Source organism: Halichoerus grypus, chromosome 5, assembly GCF_964656455.1.
Source record: "Halichoerus grypus chromosome 5, mHalGry1.hap1.1, whole genome shotgun sequence".
NCBI classification, from domain to species: Eukaryota; Metazoa; Chordata; class Mammalia; order Carnivora; family Phocidae; genus Halichoerus; species Halichoerus grypus.
The window spans coordinates 162,011,486-162,036,111 of NC_135716.1; the positions used below are offsets into that span (position 1 = coordinate 162,011,486).

General features: G+C 51.6%; 1 protein-coding gene across 1 annotated transcript in view; it reads left to right on the forward strand.

Moving 5' to 3' along the window:
• CSMD2 (CUB and Sushi multiple domains 2) overlaps nucleotides 1–24,626 on the forward strand; it is a 584,478-nt gene that overhangs the window by 170,352 nt on the left and 389,500 nt on the right. Inside the window, exon 4 of the mRNA XM_036065279.2 lies at nucleotides 19,342–19,536. Coding sequence (XP_035921172.2) covers nucleotides 19,342–19,536 — 195 coding nt within the window. The remainder of the gene's footprint in view (nucleotides 1–19,341; nucleotides 19,537–24,626) is intronic.

The window sequence follows — 24,626 nt, forward strand, 5'->3', positions numbered from 1 at the left end:
GCTACGTGGGTGAACCTTGAGGACATTATGCTAAGTGACGATAAGTCGTCAGGTTCGCAGCAACAGAGAGCAGACTGGCAGTTGCCAGGGCCTGGGGGGAGGAGGGATGAGGAGTCTGTGTTTAACGGTCGTGGAGTTTCCGTTTTGCAAGATGACAAGAGTTCTGGAGTTGGAGGTGGTGACGGCGGCACTACGTGCATGTACTTAATGCCACGGAGCTGTGCACTTAAAAATGGCTACGATGGTAATTTTTATGTTAGGTGTATTTTTCCCCAATTAAAAAACACAAAACAGGCCCAGGATCCCACAGGGGGTAGGACGTCAAGCCAGGTTTTGATCTGGGCCCAGTGAATGCCAGAGCTGGTGTGTTCAACTGCTGTATCCTTGTCCCCAGAACACAGGGCGCAGGCCGCACGGGAGCTCAGCCGCAGCCCTGGCACCACGGGAGGATGCGGCGCCGGGTGTGGCTGGTGTGGGTGCCTGCCCGTGGGTCGTTTAGATGGGGAGGGGACAACGGGAAGCCCGCCGAATCCGGGGACTTCATGACAACGTTGATATATACAAGGAAGTGATGATGATGAAGATGGCACTGCTGACCACATCAAGGACAACAAAATGGCGCAAATGTCAGCTCCCACACCTGGATGAGGTGGGCCAAGCCCTTGGCACGTAATATTTTAGCGGTCCTCACCATAACCCTACACTGCAGGTAGTTCCATGATCCCCATCCTACAGATGAGAAGACCGAGGCTAAATGCCATTAAGAGACTCGCCCGGGGCCACCCGCCAGTAAATGGGAGTAAAAATTCAAAGCTTGGCCTGCCTGTCTCCAGATGCCTTTCTAGTAATGGCCCAGGTTAAATGAGGGGACTAATTACGAAGGGATAACTGCGCTGCTTCTCAGTGTTCTATTTTTTGGGCCAACTTGAAGGGACACAGAGTAATTATTTCCTGGAATGAGCATCTTCTGCACAGGCCCCAGGGTGCTCCACACTCAGCCTCCCGCATGGAGGCTGACACCGCCTTTGCTTGGCTACAAGTCCCAGCAAGTCTCGGCACACTCCCGCCCCGCCCCGCTCAGGCAGCACCTCAGGGAGGGGTGGGGGGGTGGGGGGGGGAGAGAACAAGATAAAACAAAATCCAGCTGAGCTCCTAATTCACATTCTATCTCCGGCAGCTCCTCGATGATAAATAATTCTGGAATTGGAAATGAGGTGGAGGGAGGCGGGTGGAGATTTGGGCAGTGCAGCTCACCAGAACTTTCCACTGGGGATCTTCCTCTCTGCAGCTCCACCGGCCAGTGAGGCAGGGCCCACGAGGGGCAAGCAGGCACCTGCCCCTCCTTCTGTCTCTGTCTCCCTCTTTAGGTGTTATTTTTAATCATGGTAAAGTAGACATAACAGAGTTGACCATTTTCACCATTTGCAAGAGTACGTTTCACTGATTAAATACATTCATGTTGTGCGACCATCCTCGCCACCCGTCTCCAGAACTTTCTCATCTCCCCAGATTGAAACGGTGCTCATGAAATACCTCTCCCCTCCCTTCTCCCAGCTCCTAGCAACCACCATTCTACTTCTGTCTGGAAGGATTTGGCTATTCTAGGTGCCTCGTGGAAGCGGCATCGTACATTTGCCTTTTTGTGACTGGTTTATTTCCCTTGGTGTAGTATCCGTAAGGTTCATCCATATTAACTTATGTCAGAATTTCTTTCTCTCTTTAAGGCTGAACAGAATTCTGTTGTATGGATTTGCCACATTTTGTTTATCCATTTGTCCGTTGCCAGATGCTTGGGCTGTGCCCGCCTTTTGGCCACTCTGGATAATCCAGCTGTGAACACGCCCCTTCCCTACCCCAGGTGGGACGTGACTGTGTATCACCAGGGTATTCAGGTGGCCAAGTGAAGTGTGCATCCCCCGGACCTCCAGGACTGCCCCCCTGCACAGTGCCCCGCAGACCCCTCCCCTCGCCTCGCCACACCTCATCCCAGGCCTTGCAGGTTTCCATGGCAATCCCATGCCAATCAGCTGGGAAAGGCAGTCTGGTGTGGCGGTTTGAGTCCCGGCTGTCCGCTTACCAGGTTTGCGACCTTGGGCAAGCTGTTTCATGGCTGTGGTCTTTCGTTTCTTCACCCGTAGAACCGGGTCATACTAGTCCCCGCTTCACAGTGAAGGGGAGAAGTTGCAGGAAACGCAACGTGCTTGTTCTCTGCCCAGCGTCATACTAGGTGCTTGGCATGGATTACTCGGTGTGGCCATCACAACTACCCTGATGAGTAGTTAGCCCCTTGGTTAGTCTAGCTCTGTCTGTAAAGTTGCCTGCTCTCTAGATGAGGAAACTGAGCTGAAGGTCTTGCCTGAGGTCCCTCCGCAGTCAGCAGTGAGGCTACAGTTCTGAGTACCCAGCTTGCACTCCTACCTAATGTTTCCTTCTGCCTCCTGTGCATGGAAGGCACCTAGCATAGGATCTGGTCCGCAGGAGGTGCCCAGCAAATGCCGAGCCGCCTGACAAACTTTGGACATGGCCATAGCTGGCTCCTGACTTGAGGAAATCCAGAAGCAGAAGCAGAGTTGACTGTAACAGGCAAGGCCCTTGTTTGGCCCAGACATTCTGATCTTGCAGCTGGGCTGACGGATCAGATCTGCCATGCTGGGCAAGGGCACTTGGCATCCATGCCTGTGACCTTGGTAATCTGTGGATGCTGTCTTCCTGCAAAGAGGGGCCACGTGTTTTATCATTTCTCAAAAGGTCCCTGATCCCCAAATGAAGACCCACTTGGATTCTAAAGCCCATGGATCCCACAAAGCCACAGGCTCTAAGGTTTGTGAGCAGCAGAGATTGTGTTATGCTGAAGCTCGGAGAGGAGTCAGCTCCTGGGTCAGCGGGGCTGCAGTCATTATGGAAACATGGCAAGTCAGCAGAAATGTGTGCCGGAGGACAGACAGAACCAGCCAGGACTCGGGGTCATAGAAGAGAAGCTGGTGTTGGCAGTAAGCGGGATGAGGTCAGACCGCTGCGAATGCTAGCCTAGGCCATGGTAAGCAGGAGACACCACACCTTCCACGGCTCAGCAAATAGCAGTTTATTTCCTGCTCCTGTGTCCATCCTGAACAGGTGTTCAGTTTGGTGGGGCGGCTCTCCCGCACGTGGTAGTTCAGGGACAAAGCCTCCTTCCATCTTGGAGACCCACCATCCCCGGGGTGTGGTCAGGGGCATCCAGCCAAGATGGAAGAACTTGGAGGAAGCTGCATGGAGGGTTTTATGGGCCATGCCTGGAAGTGGCCTAGGCCACCACTGAAGAGGGCCCAACAGCAGGGAAGTCTGGGAAATGTCATCTAGCTCTGTGCCCAAAGGGAAGAATGAGTTTTGGTGGGCAGCTGGCTTTTTTTTTTTTTGCCACACACAACCAATTTGACATTTTCTGATGCCTACCACTTTAGGAAATGTCTGAGGAACAGAAACCCCCTGAAGTAAGTTCAGTAAAGAGGGATTTATGTTAAGTATTCAGCAGACAGTCTCAAAGAAAACTAAGTACATGGTGGTTGCCATGCATCCACTCATTCATTCAACAAATAGTTGTGTGGTTTGTTTTTTTTAAAGATTTATTTATTTATTAGAGAGAGAGAGAGAAATCACGAGTGGTGGGAGGGAGGGGCAGAGGGAGAGGGAGAAGCGAGAAGCGGACTTCCCACTGAGCAGGGAGCCCAACTCAGGGCTCGATCTCAGGGCCCTGGGATCATGACCTGAGCTGAAGGCAGATGCTTAATGACTGAGCCACCCAGGCGCCCCCAACAAATAGTTTTTGAGTGTCTGCTGTGTGGTGTGCTAGGATACAAAGGTGAACATGTCAGACAGGGTCTCCTCATGGGGTCTGCGTACTAGTGGGAAGAGGGGGATAAACAACAAGGAAAACAATAAGAACACATAAAATGATGACACATGGTAGTTAGTACTCCGAAGGTAACATAAAAGGTGGTGAGACAGAGAATAATTGAGGCCGGGTTAGGTGCCAGGGTAGGTCTCTCAGAGGAGGTGGCATTTGAAGTGACATGTGATGGATGAGCATGTATGAGCCATGCAAAGAGCAAAGGCCAGAGCCCTTCTGGCCAGAGCCCTTCTGGGCCAGGGAAAGTTGTGCAAAGACCCTGGGGCAGAAAAGAGCTCGAGGTACCTAAGGATCAACCACCACCACCGTAATCCTTATTCAGATCTCTTGACTCTTGGCTCAGTTACTTTTCCTCTGTTTAATTCCACTGGTTTTACAGTGGGACCACCAAATTCAGTGGCTCTGTTTCTTCCCTTTCTGGCTTGAGCTCTTAGCAGCACTCCACACACTGTGGGCCACATTGTCATTCTCAAGATCCTCTGGGGGCCCCATAGCCCGCTTGAACCACCCGTACCTCTTTGTACAAGCTTCCCAGAGTGGAAGCAAAGTGGAGGGTTGAAGGGGGGCAGGCAGGGAACCTGCAGTGGGGACTGGGTGGGCAGGCGGGAGAAGGGCTGGGAGGACATGCCGTGTTCTTGGCAATCAGGAATGTAAGGTGCCTGAATAATGCCTGGCACAGAGTGGGCCCTTAGCTGTCATTGCCTCACCTCCTCGTGGGACTGTGGCCTGGGGCAGGTGCTCTGGTAGTTTCTTAACTCTAAAGGCTCACAACCCAGAGTGAAAGCACTGTGAGGGCAGGGAGGGTGCTCCTCGTTGGAGCCCCAGCACCACCGGTGTGCAGAGGCATTGGCTGCCTGCGTGAACGAACGCACGAACAGCGTCTGTAAGCCAGCCTGTCTCCTGAGCCGCGGGCCGTGTGGAGGGACAGATTCCCGTGACTTGGCTTGGGGGGGGGCAGAGAGAACTAGGCCTGTTCTAGATCGCCGCTCCAGCCCTGGAGAAGCTGGTAACATACAGGCCTAAGGAAACGAGGGTGGGGAGGCCAGAGACCCAGACCACGGCAGGCAGGGACCACGGTGGGTCAAGTTCGGACACAGGACAAAGGGGAAGGAGAAGTTGGGAGTCCTCAGGTGTCTGGAAAAACTCCCGAGGCTCTGGGTGAAGTGTGACGCCAGGCTGTACGCAGTCAGGAGCCAGAATTGAGAGCTTGCCTCTTTTTGGGAAACAGTCCCAGTGACAGAGTGATCAGGTCACATCAGCTCTTTGGAGACACGGAGAGGGGTACAGGCCCTCTGGGGCCTCTCACCCCCTCCTTCCCTGAGTGGGAGGGAGAGCAGTGTGCAGGGACCTGGCCCCTTCTCCCCGCCCAAGCCCCGTGCCCAGGGACAGCTGCAGGCCAGGTCTGGAGATGACTGAGACGCCCTTCAGTTCCCTTGGGGAGGGGAGGGCAGCCAACTCCTGCCTCCGGGCCCTCGTTCCCTGGGGCTGGCTGCAGCCCGGCACAGCTGTGCCCACCGCTGTCTTCTCAGCTCTGTCCCCCTCAGTCCCCATCCTCAGCAGGCTCTCCCACGTAAACACACGTGTCCCTCCCGTGTCCCTGCACAGACGACAGACGCAAATTTTATATCTACATCTACAATCTATAGATCTATCCACACCTATAACACCAGCACGCGGGCACACTTGCATACGCTGTAGAGACACGCTGTTCTTGTTCACACACACACACTGTGCTGGAGGAAACACAAGGGGTTCGGCGTTGCTAGAACATCGCACGTGAGGAGAGACAGTGGGAGCCAAGGTTGGAGACAGGGGTGGGGCCAGCTCTTGGAGCATCTCCCATGACGTTCGAGGGAGTGTGAATCCCACATGAGTGATGGGGAGCCACCACAGGGCTTTCGGAGGGAAGCAGTGTGATCCTATTAGCTCTTTAGAGAATGGGTTGGACTGGGGCAAGTCTAAAGACGGAACAAGGAGGAGGGGACTGTCTCCAAGTCCCTGAGAAGAAGGCGAGATGGGGGAGGTGGCCCTGAGGGATTAGCAGGGGCATGGGGAGGAGGGACAGAGAGGAGAGAGGAAAGGAAGCCAACTCCAGAGACTGACGTGAGAGGTTTTGGTGAGGGTGGCTGGAGGGACCTCCTCCCCGGGGGACAGGTGGGTTTGGGAGAAGGGCAGGAGTTCAGTTGGTCCACATGCGGCTAGAAGCATCTGTACGACTTCCCCATGGAGAAGCCTGACGGTGGGGAGACCTGGGGCCTGGAGTCGGGAGGAAGGTCTGGCCTGGGACTGTGCAGATAGATGAGGAGTCAGCAACACAAGGGCCAGGACTGAGAAGACAGCAGCATGCTCCAGCGGCTCCGTGCTCCTGGCCGCGTGCCACCTCCTCTACCTGGAATGTCCTTCCTTCGCTGCCAAGACCAGACCTAATGCCTCTTCCAGGAACCTTCTCAGAATTATTCCTTCCCGTCATCCCTGAGGCTGTGTGCCGCTGGCTGGGGCAGCCAGGAGGAGGGGTGGAGAGGGGCAGCACGGGGCCGAGTGGGGCCGAGTGGGGCAGGGTCCTGGGCCCATGTCTGTCCCCTGCTGGCTCCCTGTGCTGTCTGCATTTCCCTAGCTGCTTTGGGGCTGGGTAGGACCGCTCAGAAATTGTTCTTATTAGGCCGGGACAGGCCTTTCAGACCAGCAGCAGACTAGAAGCGGGCGAAGCCGGGCCCTGCTTGGCTCCGTAGAAGTGATGTGGGTCCAAGTGATGCCACCTGCCTGGCAGAGACCCGCTGCTCATGTCCCAGTTCCTGGGACCCACCTGCTCCCTGCAGCTACTGTTCCCACTTACTGTCTCTCTCGGCTCTGGCCTCGCCCGCACTGCCCTGGCAGCCTTTCCCAGGGAGTTCCTGGGACTTATATGTAATCGCATCCCCAATTTAGCGAGCATTTACTATGTGCCAGACACCGAGATAAGTACTCCGTCTGGTTTATCTTATGTAATCCTCTCAGCGGCTCTCTGAGCTGGGTGCCGGGACGACTCCCATTTTATTGGTAAGAACCCCAAGGTGCCGGGAGGTGAAGTAACTTGCTCAGTAAAGAGCAAGGCTGGGATTTGTACTCGGGCCATCCACCTCCAGGGTCCGCTGTCCTCACCAGGGCGCTCTGCTAACTGCTATGTATTAACTGCTAACCGGAGGTGGGGCGGGGGTGGTGGTGGTGGTGCAAATTCAAACCCAGGTCTGCGGGACCCTGGCACCATTCTCCGAGCCATGGTGCTCTGTGCCCACCTGACCCCGACAGCCTCGCCGCCCGCCTCGTAGCCCGTGGTCAGCGGCGGCAGCTGCCTGCATCATCGCCACAGCTGGATCTGCGTCCCCACCCCAGTCCTGCCTCCCACTCTGGGCCTGGGTGACAAGAGTGTCAACCCGGGAGCCAGGCAGGCCCCGTGAGTGCGGGGATAGTGACACCGGCTTCCAAGATGTGCTCTGCTTGTAGGAAGGAGACACCTGTCAGCAAGTGTTACTCACCCAGGAGAGGCTATGCGGAAGTGGATTGTCATTTCGATACATAATATAGGTTGTTTATTGTGGGGGGCGGGGGATGTGTTGTGCTTGCTGTCGTATATGTAAATGGAAGAGCTATGCAAAGATGCCTTCTGGATTGGTCTGTTTTTATATACGCATGTTTGAGTGTGAGAGAGAGAGCATGATAGAGCGTGCATGCGTGTGTATAAAGGAGGGCATTTGAATGATGGATTTGTGCCTATGGGATGTGAAAGTTCATCGATATGCCTCTGTGATGTGTAAGAGATTGTGGGGGTCCCCCAAGTAAGGAGCTTGTCCAGGGCAGAGACAGTTTGACCTCCTGCCTCTTGACCCTGGAGGGCTCAGGCGGGTGGTCTCCAGCTGCGCAGGGGGCTCCACAAAGACTTTGGACTTTGGGATGCATGTAAAGTTAGGCCACAGAAGCGGTCAGAAAGCTCGGGGCTGCTGATGGAGAGAGGGAGGAGGGCTCACAGACTTCCTGTGGGGACTCAGACACAGCGTTTCATCCATGTCTTATAGTCACTGTATCCACCATCCTCGGCAGAAGGTACGGGAAATAGGGGGGTGACAGTGGCTGGACGCCTCCCTTCTCTGTTCCTCTTTGGGCCCCTCTGTCAAATTCTTCTTAGAAAGAGGGAAGCCGAGGGGTCCAGAGCCTTTGGAATATTGTGCTTCTTCCAGTGGGATGCAAGCCAAAGTGTCTTTTGCCTTAAGAAGAGAGATGGCTGTGAGGTATGGTGGAGCTTCTGGGCCCTGGACAGGGAGCCAAGTGCAGGAAATGGGGGCCCTGGGGCTCCGTTGTCCACAGGGCTGGCACTGGTGCACAGCGGATTCCTATGGGCATCCCAAATGGTGCTGGTGCTCAGACACAGCATTTCCCTGCTAGCCAGCAGGGTATCGGTGACTTAAGCCCCAGCCTGAGGGAGGGGGTTGCAAAGCTTGGGGGAGGTTTAAAGCAAGGCCAAGTATGCAGCCCAGTGGGACAGCCCCAGTAAGGGAAGGATGACTTCCCATATGGGCATCCTCACCCAGGGTTATAAGTCCCAGCCTTATGGCAAGACACCCTGCTAAGCCAGGTCAGGCCTCCCCCTCTTCAAGTTCCCTTGCCAAGATTGGTTCAAGATCCATGACTTCCTGTCTGCCGCCGGGCAGGGCTGAGGGCCCAACATAGCTAGCCTTAGCCAGAAAACTTGGGAAGTCCTAGCCCACCAGGCCAAGATCATTCTGCCCCAGCCAAACAGAAAACATATGCCACTCTAAAAGGCATCAGATGAAAGAAAAAATCCTACGCCTTTGCCGTTTTTTTTTTTTTAAGATTTTATTTCTTTATTTGACAGAGAGATAGAGAGAGAGCATGAGCAGGGGGAGCAGCAGAGGGAGAGGGAGAAGTGGGAGGAGTCCGATGTGGGGCTTGATCCCAGGAGCCCGGAATCATGACCTGAGCCGAAGGCAGACACTTAACCAACTGAGCCACCCAGGCGCCCCTGCCTTTGCCAGTTTATAACATATGCTGAGTTCAGCTGGAAGTGATGTTCACTTCTTTGATAAGAATTGATTCCATTCGTCAAAGCTCCTGACCAGTAGAGCCTGGGAAACCACAGGCCATCCCAGCTTCCAGAAGAACATAGGTTTGGATGTGCTGAAGGGGGATTATGTTTTTATTTTTATTTATTTTTTTTAAGATTTTATTTATTTGAGAGGGAGAGAGAGCAAGCAGAGGCAGAAGAACAGGGGGAGGGAGAAGCAGATTCCCTGCTGAGCAGGGAACCCAATGTGGGACTCGATCCCAGGACCCTGGGATCATGACCTGAGCAGAAGGCAGCGGCTTAACCGACTGAGCCACCCAGGCGCCCCGGGATTATGTTTTTTAAAAAATTCGTGTTAACTGGGTAAGTTCTATGTAAATGTCAACTACCACTGCTATTGTCCTTTTATGATGGTGATGATTAATAATGTAAACCAAGCAACTCAGGTTTATCTTATCCTAGGATCTAGCAATTCCCGAAACGTGTTCCATAGAATGATTCTGAAGTTACTAGGTGATTCTGAGGGAAAAAAGCGTGGGGGGGTGGGGGGAGGAGAGATTCTGTAGTTAAATTTTTGGAGATTCTGGTTTAAGTAAGGTTCAACAGGTTTCTCGCCTGAAGAACCTCTTGGGTAAACTCGTGAGCATTGGTTTCTGCTAGAGGAGGGAGTTTCTGGAGTATTTTTAAAAATTACTTGACCCACTGAATGCTTTTTTCACGGAATGTATTTCTCATTTTTATATGGAACATACTTTGGGAAACATTTCTAGGCTCCATTCTGCAGTTAATCAGATTTAGCCCCAAATTGCATATTTAGGTGCTCTAACAGTATTTTGCAGCGTTTCCCGCCAGGGCATCAGTGATTCTCCATGCATTGCTCTGTCCAGACAAGCTGGAGAATCCCTGTGCTCAGCTGTGGGGGGGTGGGGCGGGAAGGCTGAGCAGGGAGCAGCAGGGTTTGGGGCTGCAGAGGTCAACAGAGGCTGTCTCATGGAGGGCATTGTGTCAGCCTAAAGCTACTCATCAGAGGGGCTGAGGCTTGCCACCGGCTCTGGAAACAGGAGAGGGACGTGTTGGTGCATAAGAACAGAGGCTGGGGCTTCCCTTAGGGATGGGCTGGGGGAAGGAGCGGGTGGCTCAGCCCACTGCTCTCCCGTAATCCTGCAGGGGATCCTCAAACTCATGCAGGCCCTACCCTGGGAGGCTCTGAACTTCCCCCTCCACAGCCTCTCTTTTTGTTCAGTGTTGTGTTCTCTAAAGGAGGGCTACCTCTCTCCTTTTCTTCTTCCTCTTTTTCCCAGAGAGATCCTAGTGCCTTAAGAAGCTGAAGTCGTTGATGGGAAAGTGACTCCCCTCTGGGGCAGGGTTGCCAAAATTGACAAATTAAAATACAGGGTTCCCAGTTAAATTTGAATCTCAAATAACAAATATATTTTTTTAGTGTAAGTATATCCCAGATGTTGTATGGGATATACTTATGCTAAAAACCCCTATTTGTGTTTCTCTGGAATTCAAATTTAACTGGGCATCATTTGTTTTAACTGGCAACTCTATTCTGGGGCCTAGGATGTTGCCTTTTCGGTGCTGCTTCTAAAGAATGGCTAGTAAAAATGAGGAGGCCATGGGGTCCTGTGGTTACAAAGCATCAAGGAGAATCTTGCACTGACAGCCCCTGTGGCCCCTGCTGGTGGGAGGGTGGATGCCTGCACAGCCCCAGCTCATTGGGGTGGGGAGATGGGGCCCACAAGGATCTGCCTGGGTGGGGTGGGGCCTGCCCTAGGTCTGGCCGAGTGAGGGACTGTGCAGGGGCCCAGAGCACTGCCTCCATGCTGGGAAAACAGCCTTGAAGCCAGAGAGGTCAAGGTTACAACCTGATGAAGGACACGGCACCATAGTCAAGTGGCTTGAGTTTCAACCCCAGCCCTGATCCCAACCGAGTGTGACACTGGGTCAGAGTTAGCCCCGCTAACTTCCTCATTCCCCAGCCCCGAAAGGGGACCTCCATGGTACCTCTGTCAGGGGAAGATGAGATAGAAGAGCCCAGATAAAGTGCTGAGTGGAGGGCCTGGCTCATATTAAACATCCAAATGGTGACAGTTACTATCATTATAGCTGGCCCTGTGACTCTTTTTCCTATAGCGGGGCTCACGAACGCCAGCCTAAAGAGGAGCATGACGACTAAGAGAAGTACGATTCTAATAGGAAAGAGTGGAGACTGTATGGAGGCAAGCCCTTCCCTGCGGCCAGCACAGCACTACCTGTTTCCAGGGCCAAACTGAAGGGGAAAGGAAATGGGGCTTGCCTCTCAGTCCTCGGGTGCTTACTGCCTCTGTTGGCCCGGCCCACTTCCTGCCAGTCACCTCTGTCCAGGACTCCCGCCTGCTTGGCTCACTCTTCTCCCAGCCCCTGCCCATCCTTGATGCCCAGCAAAAAAAATCATACACCTGAGCTAAGTGCATAACTGAATCGACCGTAGGTCGGGGCTGCCCAACAATGGCTCCTGGGCTGGCTGCCTGTGTTCTCAGTAAAGTTTTATTGGAACGTGTGTTGTCTGTGGATGCTTTTGCACTACAGTGGGAAGTTGAATCATTGAGACAGAGACCATAAGGCAAGGCCCAAAATATTTGCTATCTGGTCCTTTACAGAAAACGGTTTGCCAACCTTGCACTAGTTTATTGCCATATATATTTTTTATGCTAATATATAATGCATATTTTTATATTTATATAATATACATTATATATGTGTACATATAAAATTCATTCAAAGCATTCCAACCAGGCATCCTCTTCCTGCCAGGCATTAAGTCAAACACGAGATAAATACAGAATAAATCATTCCTGCCCCTCGGGGGAGTCCAGCGATGAACACAGACACCTAAAGAAACACTGAGAAGCAGGCTTAGCTCCCGTTTGGAAAGCAGGGTGTTGTAAATGGATGGCTGAATGAGTTGCACTGTTGTGTGACAAGTGCAGGAATTGACGTGCAGCTAGAACGCCAAAGTAATTCTGTAAGTGAGACCCCAAAGCTCAGTCATGTAAAATGTGGGCTGTGAGGTCACAAAATGACGAGATGACCAGAGGGGCCTGTGTAGTTCACAGACAGGCATCTCCAGGATTCTGGGAGCCGATTGCCAATGACATTGTGCTTGAATTGACCTTCTATCACAATGTGTTCTCCTGGGATCTTCCAGTTTCTACCAGACACGAAGGGCATCAAGGAGGGCTTCACAGAGGAAGTGATATTGAAGTGTGGCTTCAAAGGATGAGTAGGAGTTTTCCAGATGGAACATTTGAGAGAACGGCAAGATGTGCTTGGGGAGCCTGTGGTTTAGAATAGCAATAGTGGAGGGGACGAGATTGGGGGAGCAGGAGATAAAGCAGAAGCTGTCAGCCGGGGTCACATCATGGAAGGATGGGGCTGCATGAGCGTAAGCTTTGCTTTATCCTGACAGCCATGGGAAAGCTCTCCAGGTTCTCTTTCTCTTTCTTTTTATTTATGTTTATTAATCTTTCAAATCATTATTATTCTTGTGTTAATAATGCAAAGGAGAAGGGGGCCTGCACTGGCTCGTGCGCCTTGGTGGTAGGGAAGCCTCCTCTGGCACGTGCGCACCTAATGGGGCGAACGAGGCAGGGCCGTGCTAAATTTGCCCTTCTAGAATGCTCACTCCGGCATCAGTGGGGACAGTGCATCGGAGAGGGCAACAGCAGCAGCAAGGAGATCAGAGTGGGGTGCAGAAGTCCAGGGGAGAGGCGAGGAGGAATATCAAAGGAGACGCAAGGATAGGGCAAGTGTGATTTATGGAGCGCAGCCAAGTCCAGCGGAGAGGCCCGGCTTGCCGCCCCCAGAAGTCAAAGTCCAGCCACAAGAAAGTCCCCGGAGATTGAACAGTTCACAGCTCAGACAGATAACCCCAGGGGTTAATGGAATAACCGACATGAATAGGTTGCCGTGAGTGGTTGTCAATCCCAGCTCTGCTTTGCAGACCCCTGGACAAGCCCAGGCTCTGCCTCTGAAATTCTGATTCAGCAGGTTGTGGGACAGGCTTTAGTAGCTTTATAGAACTCCACATGACCCCATGTGGAAGGTGCGAAAACTGCCATCTTGAGCCGAGAGAATGTGCTCACAGTGGAGAGCTTATGGCTGGCACTGGTCACAGAGAGGCGTGACAGGACAGGGCCCTGGGAACCTGCGGGTGGCGTACCCCATCAGAGGCCCTGGTGCCCCCCTGCATTTGTTTGGCTGACAGGCAGCAGGAAATGTATGGGGCCAGGCTAGGGGCTGACTTGCCTGGTGGACACCCCAAGACACCCGCCAAGGGAAATGAGGGTGAGTCCCCTATGAGGATGTTTCAGGATACACGCGCCACCCCATGGTGGAGTGACTCGAGGTAGAGTGGTCAAGTGTAAGCACAATCTCGTGCAGCTGCAAAGAACATGGGCTCAGCAGCCAGGCACTGCGGTGGAAACCCCGCCTTACCCCCCAGTGAGCCATGTGGCCTTGAGTAAATGCCCCAGCCCCTCTGGCAAGCATGCTCGTCTCAACAAGGGATAATAATGGCATCTCTGTCAATGGGTTGTTGAGAGGATTAAATAAGATCATTAAGTCATTCAATAAGCTTTTATCAAAGTAGTATTATATACGAGGTAGATTGTGCTAGGAATTGGGACACAGAAGTGAACAAAATAGACTAAAACCTGTCTGTCTTTATGGAGCTTACATTGTAGCAGGGTGAGAGGAAGAATAACAAATGTATCAAATATATAGTAAGTCAGAGGGGAGGAATGGAAGTGGAGGCAGCAAGTGGAGACAATTCTTTGGGGATGGAAATATATACAAAGCACTTGGCACTGGGGCTAACATGTAGTAAGTGGGCAATAAATTATGTTTACAAGGCCAAACAGCTAGAAGTAAGGGAGTTATAAAGAATAACTTTATAAAATAAGATTATCTGTGTGATGCAGAAGTGTCTAGCACAGAGTAGTTACTTGGAAGAGAATGGTTTTTATTCCTCCCTCTCCTGACCATGCCCCCTACCCCTCAGTCACACACACACACACACACACACACACACACACACACACACACACCATCTCCTCTTTCCATGTTGAGGGTTGTGGGAAATGTAATCCTTCTCTCTGAATCCTTTTTCCCAGGCGTCCTGACACTTAGTATCAACCGTAAGGCCACGCAGATGAAACAAGTTACTTGATGGAAGATAAGAAATCAAAACATATGGAGGGTGCTTATCCAGAGAGCATAAATGACTCTTCTTTATAAGATGGGAACTAAAGTCTCAAATTAAAAATAAAAGAAGGCACGATGTAGCTTTTGCTGCACTCCAACCACAGAGGGGATTCATTGTCATACAACCACTGAGAATATTATGTTGATTGGCAAGAGCCAGGCTTTGTAGATGGGACAAAACTCCCCACAGCTAATCTACAATGGAATTGTTCAGTGTCAGGCACAGCTTTAATAATATTGTTCTGGGCTGCGTTGGATGTAAATATCCCACTCTTCATTTTGTAAGCAATCAAAGGGAAGTTTTATAGATGGGAGAGCATGAACAGCTATAATATCTGTGCCAAAAAACACATGGGCAAAATAAAAAAAAATCAAAGAATGCTGCACCTCGAAAGGCTTGCTTTGTGGCTTATCTCCGATCTCCTCTGTCTGTCCAGCAAGTTGCACATCAGACACATTATAAAAGCCCTCACTTTCAATGTTGCCCTTGACATTATTAAAAAATACAAGGTTAGTAAATCAGACTAGAGGAAAAAAAACCAGACTATTAAATCTGGACAATCAGGTAATCACCCTTCATCTTGTCTTGGCACCTACAATGATGGAGGGAGGGAGGGAACTCTGGTTGATTAAGCACCCACTATGTGCTGGGTGCTGTCTCTGTCAGAAGCGGTTTCACAGCCCAGTTAAGAGTGCTGAACAATGGAGCCAGGAAGACAGAAATTCACAACCTAGCTCTGCCATGTTCTAGCTGTGTAACCTGGAGGAAGTTGCTTAAACTCTGTGTGCCTCAGTTTTTTCATCCATAAAATGAAGATAACAGGTATTCCACTGGATTTTGAGGATTAAGTAAAATAAATTTGTAGCCCAGGGCCTAAAACATACCAGGAACTCAGTAGTGGATATTATAGAGCTAACTTTACTTAATGTGCACAACAGCCCTGCTAGAAGTTGAATTGTGTCCCCAAAAAGATATATTGAAGTCATAACCCCCAGTAGCTGTGAATTTGACCTTATTTGGAAATAGGATCTTTGCAGATGATGAAGTTAAGATGAGCTCATTGGAGTGTGTCTTAATCACAATCCAAAATGATTGGTGTCCTTATAAAAAGGTGAAATTTAGATACAGAGACACAGAGTAACAATGCCACGTGAAGATGGAGGCTGGAAGTGATGCGTCTATAAGCCAAGGAATGCCAAAGATTGCCAGAAAGCCACCAGAAGCTAGAGAGAGACAAGAAAGGGTTCCCTTACAAGTTTCAGAAGACTGGCCCTGCAGACACCTTGATTTTAGAATTCTAAACCTGCGTATTATGAGACAATCTGTTGTTTTTTTTTTTAAGCCACCCAGTTTGTGGTACATTGTTACATCCTTAGGAAACTAATACAATACCCAACATGGGAAGAAAAAGTATCTTCATTTTCAGATGAAGAATTGAAGGCCAGAGGTGACAATTACAGCTTAAGATCACTGAGCTAGAGGTAATGAGCTGAAATCGGAATCCACACCTCTCTGTGCCCAGCATCTGCCCTCTCTCCCCAGCCACTGTATGGCCTCTCAGGAGCAGAACTCAAGATAAAAAAGGAGGTGGTGTTGGGACTGAGCCCCCATTCATCACACCCAAGTCCCAGTTGAGGGGCCAGGTCAGACTGGCCTGATTATGAACAGCTCATTAAGTAAAGAGCAGTGAGTGTTTGAGAGTGACTTTTTTTAAAAAATCGACTTTTATTTATAGTGATGTTCCAGTCATTAATTTCAAAGGAAGAAAGCCCAAAGCAGAAGCAGGTTCATTAAAAATTTGACATTAGTAATTTAATTAAATTGGGTCTTTGCGTCTAGTTGCGGAAAATGAAACGTTAGTTCTACACCAGTTCTCAGCCCATTTCCCCTGGTTGGCTCCCTCCCCTCACCTTAGCTTGCTTTCTTCTCCAAGTGTTTACCTGACCCGCCCCTCCAACCCCCAACACTCACAAACACACACACATCACAGTCACTGCCTCCGCTGCAAGCCAGCAGCGAGAGCTCATGGGAAACGTCAAGGAAGCCAATAGTGTGGGATCATGGGAAACACCACGCTAGCCAGCAGCATGGGATCATGGGAAATACCAAGGTGGCCAGTAGTGTGGGATCATGGGAAATGCTGAGGTAGACAGTAGCGTGGGATCATGGGAAACACCAAGGAAGCCAGTAGTGTGGGATCATGGGAAATGCTGAGGTAGACAGTAGCGTGGGATCATGGGAAACACCAAGGAAGCCAGTAGTGTGGGATCATGGGAAATGCTGAGGTAGACAGTAGCGTGGGATCATGGGAAATACCAAGGAAGCCAGTAGTGTGGGATCATGGGAAATGCTGAGGTAGACAGTAGCGTGGGATCATGGGAAACACCAAGGAAGCCAGTAGTGTGGGATCATGGGAAATGCCAAGCTAGCCAGCAGCATGGGACCATGGGAAATTCCAAGGTGGCCAGCAGTGTGGGATCATGGGAAATGCTGAGGTAGCCAGTAGTGTGGGATCATGGGAAATGCTGAGGTAGCCAGTAGTGTGGGATCACGGGAAATGCTGAGGTAGCCAATAGTGTGGGGTCATGGGAAATGCTGAGGTAGACAGTAGTGTGGGATCATGGGAAATGCTGAGGTAGAGAGTAGTGTGGGATCATGGGAAATACCAAGGAAGCCAGTAGTGTGGGATCATGGGAAATGCTGAGGTAGCCAATAGTGTGGGGTAATGGGAGATGCCTAGGTAGCCAGCAGCATGGAATCATGAGAAGCGCCCAGGTAGCCAGTAGTGTAGGATCCTGGGAAACGCCCAGGTAGCCAGCAGCAGGATCATGAGAAATGCCGAGGAAGTCAGTAGTGTGGGATCATCGGAAACACCAAGGTAGCCAGCAGCATGGGATCATGGGAAATGCCGAGGAAGCCAGCAGCAAGATCGTGGAAATGCTAAGCTGGGCCAGCGGGCAGGATGATAGAGGTAATCCTTTCATCTGGGTCATCACACCCGCTCGAGAGAGAGCATGGGCATGGAGAGCTCTTCAGTCCTTTAGATAACTCTCACAAAAACATCAGCCTCTCGAGGGCAGGGACCCGCCTTGTCTAGTTCACTGCTAATTCCCAGCATAATAGGCCCACAATAAATTTTTGTTGCATGAAGGAATTAATTCATGAATGAGTAACTTGCCCAAACAACTAATTAATGAACACATAATTATGTCCCTGCAAGTGCCAGGCATTGTGTTAGGGCTCCCAGGATACACCTATGGACCAGACAGGGCCCCTGCCCTTGTGGTCCTCTGACCCAGTGGAATCAGGCATCTGCCATTTTCTGAGCACCTACTACGTGCTGGGCACTGTGTCAGCCAGCCATGCATCATGTAGTGTCGGTAACACCCTCCACCACTAGGTATTGTTCTCCTTTCTCAGTTGAGGAGCTCAAGGCTTAGAGAGGTCACATGACTCACGGCCACAGAGTAAGACAGAGACAGCGCCTGGTTGCAGACCCAGATCAAGGTGATTCCAAAGTCTGCCATTTCTCTCTACATCATGCTTTCTCCTCCTGGAAGGGGAGAATAAGAAGAGGGAGGGAAAGCCTTCTTTCTGAGGGTTCTAAGATCATCAGGGTTGGTAGAGAGGGTCCTGGAAGATGGCAACATGGTCAGGAAGAGGGTACAGCAAGGGCCTGGGAAGCTCTCTAGGATTCAGGCTGGCCAACTCCACTTCTTCATCTTTACTTCTCATCCTGGCCACCCCTGCCCTCTTGTTTCAGGCTTCTTGAGCTCCTAGGTTATCTTTGGCCTCAGGGCATTTGTGTATGATATTTCCTTTTTCTGGGACACTCTTTGGCCCAGCTAATTCTTACTAATCTCTCAGGATTCATCATAGATGTCACCTCTTCCAAGAAGCCATCTCGGACTGCCCCAGACTGGGTTTGGTCCCCTGCCTGGTCTCTATCCCATCAGAACATTTAACATGCCTTTAATTGTGCACATCTCTCATGAAGTGTGCTCAGATTCACATGTGTCTTACGTGTCTGCCAGGCTCTGTCCTAAGCACTTTGCATATCTTCACTCATCTAATTCTCCCCAATACCCGGTGAGGGAGGAAAGTACTGTTGTGATCCCTGTCTTGCAAACGAGGAGACTGAGGCACAGGGGGTTAAGAGAGTTTCTCGGGGTCCCACAGGTAGTAAACCATCTGTCCAGGATGCACACCCAAGTTCTTGAGTCTGTACTCCCCACCACCCTGCTCTACAGCCTTTCAGTGACGTCTCAGTGAGTGATGGACACAGACTTGTGTGGCACTCTGGACATGGCTGTGAGCCCTTGTCATTGCCCTGTGGGGACATCTCGGATTGGTAGGCGGTCTGACCTTCAGGGCGCAGGCAGTTCTAACTCTGGGGAGAAAGGAAGAGGGTTAGGGGAGCTGGGTTGGGTTGAACCAGTGACTCGGGCAGAGGAGCTCCCCCCACCCTCCCCCCAGATTGGCAGGTTACAATGCTCTGGCAGCCTCCCCAGTTTCCTCGGGATAATGAGAGCACACCCACAGCTGGCCGTGATTGCTTTGGCTTGGGTCACACACTGTACATTGTAATCCCTGGCTCCCCATCTCCCCCTTTAAGTGGGTCAGTCGGATCAGAACTCAGGTTCTTGTCTTCCCACTTCACTGTCTGGTCCAGCACTAACAGCCCCTTCAATTCTCCCAAACCTGAGGGGCCAAAGGACCACTCTGGCTGCCAGGGCAGACAGGCATGAAAGGAGGAACACTGGGTTTAATGGGCACCTACTCCCTGCCATGCTCTGCGCCCCTTCCCTGGTTTCAAGGAATGTGGAGTGTGAAACCAGGGCAACCGAACCCAAGAGATTAAAGTGATTTCCCTGGGGCATCTTGAGTGATGGGACAGACGTAATCCACCTCCATGGCTGTGCAGGAGAAAAGGCGGGAAACCTGGATATCTGGCTAAAACCGCAAGTGTGGCTCCTCCTTAATGCAGCACCACCGTGCGTTTTCAAGGACTAGGCAGCCTTGAGAGGGCCAGCCCGTCTACCGGGGAAATGAGACCCGGGGAGGTGACTCGCCCGGGCAGCTGCTGCACGGAAATGGGCATCAGGGCTGAAGCCACGCTCACAGGCTGTGTGTCTCTCTCTCTCACAGTTCTCCCCAGTCACACGTGTGGGAACCCCGGGCGGCTGCCCAATGGCATCCAGCAGGGCTCAACCTTCAACCTCGGGGACAAGGTCCGCTACAGCTGCAACCCCGGCTTCTTCCTGGAGGGCCACGCCGTACTCACCTGCCACGCCAGCTCCGAGAACAGTGCCACGTGGGACTTCCCCCTGCCCTCCTGCAGAGGTAGGCGGCCAGAGAGGGTCTGAGGGGTGGGCAGTACGCGGAAAGGGATGCTGGAGCTTCCAGGGGGGCCTGGTCTTCAGTGCGGGAGGCTACACCGTCCACTCCAACAACGTCTAGGGTGCCTGCTCTGGGGAGCGCATGTCTGGAGACCACCGCGGGTCCCCAGGGTCCCCAGTTATTCTAGAGGCTTCTCAGCTGTACTTGACCTTCCAGCCCTCAGGTGTTCCTTCCTTTGATCCCTTTCCCGCACATCAACAAACTTATTTTTAGCCAGTCTACCCTCCTGTCTAGAAGAAACACGGTTTCTTTTCCGTTACAGAGCATCTGTGTGCAAGGATCTCCCCCAGCTGCTTCCCTTCCTACTGACCTCACCCTGGCAGTTCTTCTTTTCCCTCTCCTACAAATTTCCTATAAATTCAGCCTCTCTCCCTGTCTCACGGAGTCCTCCTCTCAGCCTCCAAATATGCTCAAAACCTCTTTACCCCAACAGCCACCCCCCCGAAAAAAAACCTACCACCTCAGCCTCCCAGCTAGGGTGACCAACTTATCCTGGTTTCCCTGGGATTTTCCCATTTTTAGCTCTGAAATTCCCGCATGCTGGAAACGCCCTCAGTCCCAGACAAACTGGGATGGTGGGTCACCCCCTTCCCAGCCTATTTCTTATTGTCCCTCCAGCCCATAATATCTGGGTTTATTTCTAAGCTAATTTCTCATGCCTTTAATCTGATGATAAAAATAATGCATGATCATTTTTAAATGATCTTAGAAAATTCAGAAGAATAAAGAAGAAACAAAATTTGTTCATTTTAACAATGATTTTCACGTGTTTCCTTCCTGTCTTCTAATCTATACTGCACTACGCATATATTATGAATATGTGTATAATTGAGATTACCATGCATGTAGATTTTTTAAGACACCTTTTAAATGCTGTGACATTGTACTGTAGGGTTTCCCCAGGCCACCAGGAATGCCCAGCATCTCAAAAGCTCCATCCAACCTTCTGTCTCCGCCCCCCCACCTCCCATTTACTCCTCTGCAGACTGGCCTTTGGCCCGAATATTCTGCATCATGTTGCCAAATCAGATGGGATTTGTTTTGGCCCTTATATTTCTTGACCTCTCAATGGCCTTTTGCACTATTGACCACTCTTTTCTTCTTCAAACTCTCATCTTTAAATTGTGTGGGTCCCAGAACACTCTGCTATAGGTCTGGGGAGGATCGTTTCAAGGACTTGAGAAATGATTGGAACATGCAGCTCTCCTTGGGTTCAAGTTTTACCTTTCTCTTAGAGGCAGCTTTTCTGTAAATACTGTCCAAAGACCAGCTCGGGGAGCCTGGCTCCCCATTCCCGCCATATGCACATGCCCTTTGTATTGTCTGCACCGGGGGTGGAAAATACTTGGCACATATATCTCTTCCCTTGTTCCCATTCCAATGGCAGACATAATTAATTGATCACAGCACCCTTTCTTGAGCCCACACACGGCTATGAATTCCTTCCCAACAGACAAGCCACAACCAGTCAGCGTGAGTCGCCACGTGATCCCATGTTTGTTTACTCCTCTTCGCCATGTTGGTCCTTCTTGGTGGAACCCAAGGGAATGAGAGTCTCCCTTCTCACCCTCCTAAGTGCTCCTCTCAGGCCCCATTTCTAAGTTGGGATGTGCCTCTCATCACGTGATTGATGCCAGGAATGACCAATCCCATCAGGTGAGACCTTGGCCCTTCCACACAGGTGTGTGGCCCTGAGTGGCCAACCACGGCCTAAAACTGCTGTCTCCACTCCTCTTAGAATCCCTATCCACCCCCAGCCCGGAAGATGTCACAGCTGAACACTCTGACCTTCCCAGGAGGGGTGTCAGAGTTGTGATGTGATAATAGAATATGAAACCTGATAGTATATGAAATCAAGTATTTAAGTTGTGAAACAAGACCCACCATTCTCTTTCCTCTTACAACACTATAAATACCACGCTCTTTTAATATGGAAATGGAAAACAGTGGTAGCCCAAGTATGAGAGGCAGAGGGGCTGTCACCCCATCCTATGCCATATAGTTCACATCAACACCCATCCCAATATGGTGGAAATCCACTTCCCCTCCCAGGGTCTCCAGGGATCTTCATCACCTTTAGCCTCCTCTGAATCTATAACTCACTGCCATCCCTCATTTCCCTGGGTTCTGCTCTGCGAGCTTAAGTCAAGAAGCTGGCCCATTGGTCTTCAGTCTCTCCCTGTCTCGGGGGAAAAACAAAACAAAAAGCAAAACCCACTAACAAAGGTGTTTGCACGCAGCACAGCCTTTATTGAAGGTGTTGGTGGCAACACAGGGAGTTTGCGGCTCAGCAATGCAAATGGCTGAGAATGAAAGTCTGAGTCATCATGAGCCTCAAAAGCTTTCGGCCCCTGCTCCCTGGAAGCTTGTCCCTGGCTTCTGTCTTGACAGGCTCAGGTTTCCGTAGGGGTATGCCTCACACACTCTCTTCTTTCTCCAGCCAACTCCACTTGGTCCCTCTTGACTTTGGCCCCACGGGGGGACTTGCATTGACCTCTTAGGCACAAGAGCCCCATTGCCTCTTGGTTTTGCCATCTCCTTACAAGCTAATGTGTCTCTTCCCAGGGTGGTATTGTCCTGAACAAAGAGAGCCTTCACCTGGAAGAAACTTGGCAGACTGTGAAAATGCCTTTTTTTAATTAATCCACCAGTAAAAGATAAGTGATGAGGGCCATCTCCTGGAGGTCTTCCTTGGCTAGGTGGGCTCACGGCCCCCAGTCTAGTGCCTGCATGTCCAGACGTGGGGGGCGGGCTGGCGTGGGCTGGGGTGATGGTGCTCCCCCAGCCCGCACACCACAGCAGTGGTTCATGGGCGTGGGGAGCCTTTTTGGGGCAGGACTTTCTCCCAAGCCTCTCTCTTCCCCTTAATGCCGGAGGGCCCAGCATGGCCTCGCCTCTGGGGACATCGTGCATCTCTGCGGATTTCTCATCCACTACGTGGCTTCTAATTGTCGCTTGGAGGTGACTCTCCAGTTTCTGTCTCCAGCCCCACTCTCTGCCCTACGCTGCAGGCCCACATGGGTATCAGACTCTACTGAACCTTTCCTGGAGTGTGCTTCAAATGGGGCACATCCAAAATCTAATTCTTTCTTTCTTCCCAAACCTGCTCTTTGTGTGCCTCCCCCAGCTCAGTGAAGAGTGTCACCATCCAAGGTGGCCAAGCCAGACACCCCAGTGGCATCTTACCCCCCTCACTGTTCTTGCCCCTGACACCATCAGCCACCACGTCCTGGTGCATCTCTCTCTGCACCCGCCCTCGCCGCCAAGCCTCTGCCCTTGTTCAGGGGCTCTGACTAGTGATGGTCCGGACTACCTCACGTCTCATCTCACCTGTCCCACTGCAGAACAGCCCTCCCTGGGCGGCCATCTGCCAGTCTCCCACCACACGTGGCCCAATCCATTCTCCACTGCTGGAGTGAACTTTCTAAGCCACAGATCCGACAGAGCACTTGTTGCTTAGAAGGCTGTCAGTGGCTCTTCATCCCTGACGGGGTCAAGTTCGGATTCCTTAGCATGGACAAGGCCCTTCCAGAAAGAGTCCCAGGCTGATCTTTCTAAGTCTTTTCTAAGTAGCTTCCAATTTAGCCACACTGGAGAAGGCTGTCTTCTGGAACACACCAGGGAAGCCAGCCAAGGGTGTTAAGTGTGGCTTCCAAAAAGGCTTCAAGTCCCGGAGGCTCCTTGGTGTCACAGGGGGCTGAGATGTGGCTCCGCCCATGGGGGAGGACAGATGGCTCTCCCACTCTCTGAGTCCCAGCACCTCCCCCATTCTCTGGGCTTCAGGTCCAGTTCTGGTTCCTAATTCACCACAAGACGCAAGAATAGTCTGAGAAGTGTCCTCCATAATGCCAGTGGTTTTCTGAAAGTGATTTTCCAAACTGCACTTCCGTAGGAGGCCAAGCTGTACAAGAGCTGAGGGTGCTCATCAGGAGCCGTGCGATGCCAGGAGCCGTGGTCATGCCAGAGTTAACGGTTCACACTCAGGAAGGATTAAAGCCTTTTGGCCTTTTTTCCTCTAGTGTGGAATTCTCAAGGGCTGGCATCTGTGAGTGGATAAACCTCATCCACTGGGCAGTGGTCCGTAAATATTTGCTGAATGAGTGGGTGGCTGGATGGGCCTAATTCCCCACCCGAATCGTGTAGGCATACAAGCCCGAAAGGCAAATTGCTGGCCTGGGTTAGCCCACCTGCCCAGCAGTGCCGAGGGACACAGAGTCTGAGGCCAAGGCTTCCTGGAGCAGGTTGGAAGGCAGGAAATGCCACATGCCTGGCTGAAAGGTTGACTCAGCCGGAGTACATAGCCTGGATTAAGGGGGAGTGAGGACCCACTGGGATATTAGGGGGCAGAGCAGGTGTGAGACTGACCTCCAGTGAGGCCCATCCCAAGGCTGCTGGCCCTCTAAGGCTTGGTCTAGCTGGCAGAGGGAAGGAGGCAGGACCTATGGCCTCCCTTTGCTTTGTGTCACTCTGGGCACCTTGTCAAAGGCAGAGGTCCCTGGGAGGCTCTGAACTTTGTGGAACCTCTTTGAATCACAAGAAGGAAGACCATGTGGGTTTCAGCAAATGGACTCTGACTTGTGAGGAACATGGGCCCTGGAGCAAAGAAGCCTGTCTGGGGAAGGCATGGGGTTCAGATGTGCTGGGGGCTGTGAGACAGGTGGAGAGAAAGCAGCTTGAGCAAGCAATGCTTGGCCTCTGAGGTTCAAGCCAGACACTGCCGGCTGTCCCGACTCGGGGAAGGGGGCATTGGTCTGCAGAAGCTTGGGCTGCACGTGCAGAGCTACATTCCCGATTTTCTAGCCCCAGGGGAAGGAACCTGGGGAAGGCGAGACAGAGGCAGTGTGCCATGGAAAGAGGGTGGAGTCAGATGGGTCCAAGTCAGCCCTAGCCGTGCCGTGTCAACTCAGAGCTGCGGATCACTGGTGTGTTGCTAAGCCTCTCCGCGTTTTCAAGTGGGGAACACGAGCAGCGGGCTGGGTCGCTTACTCATTCATTCACTCAGGATCCAAAAACTTCATGAGTGCCTCCTGTGT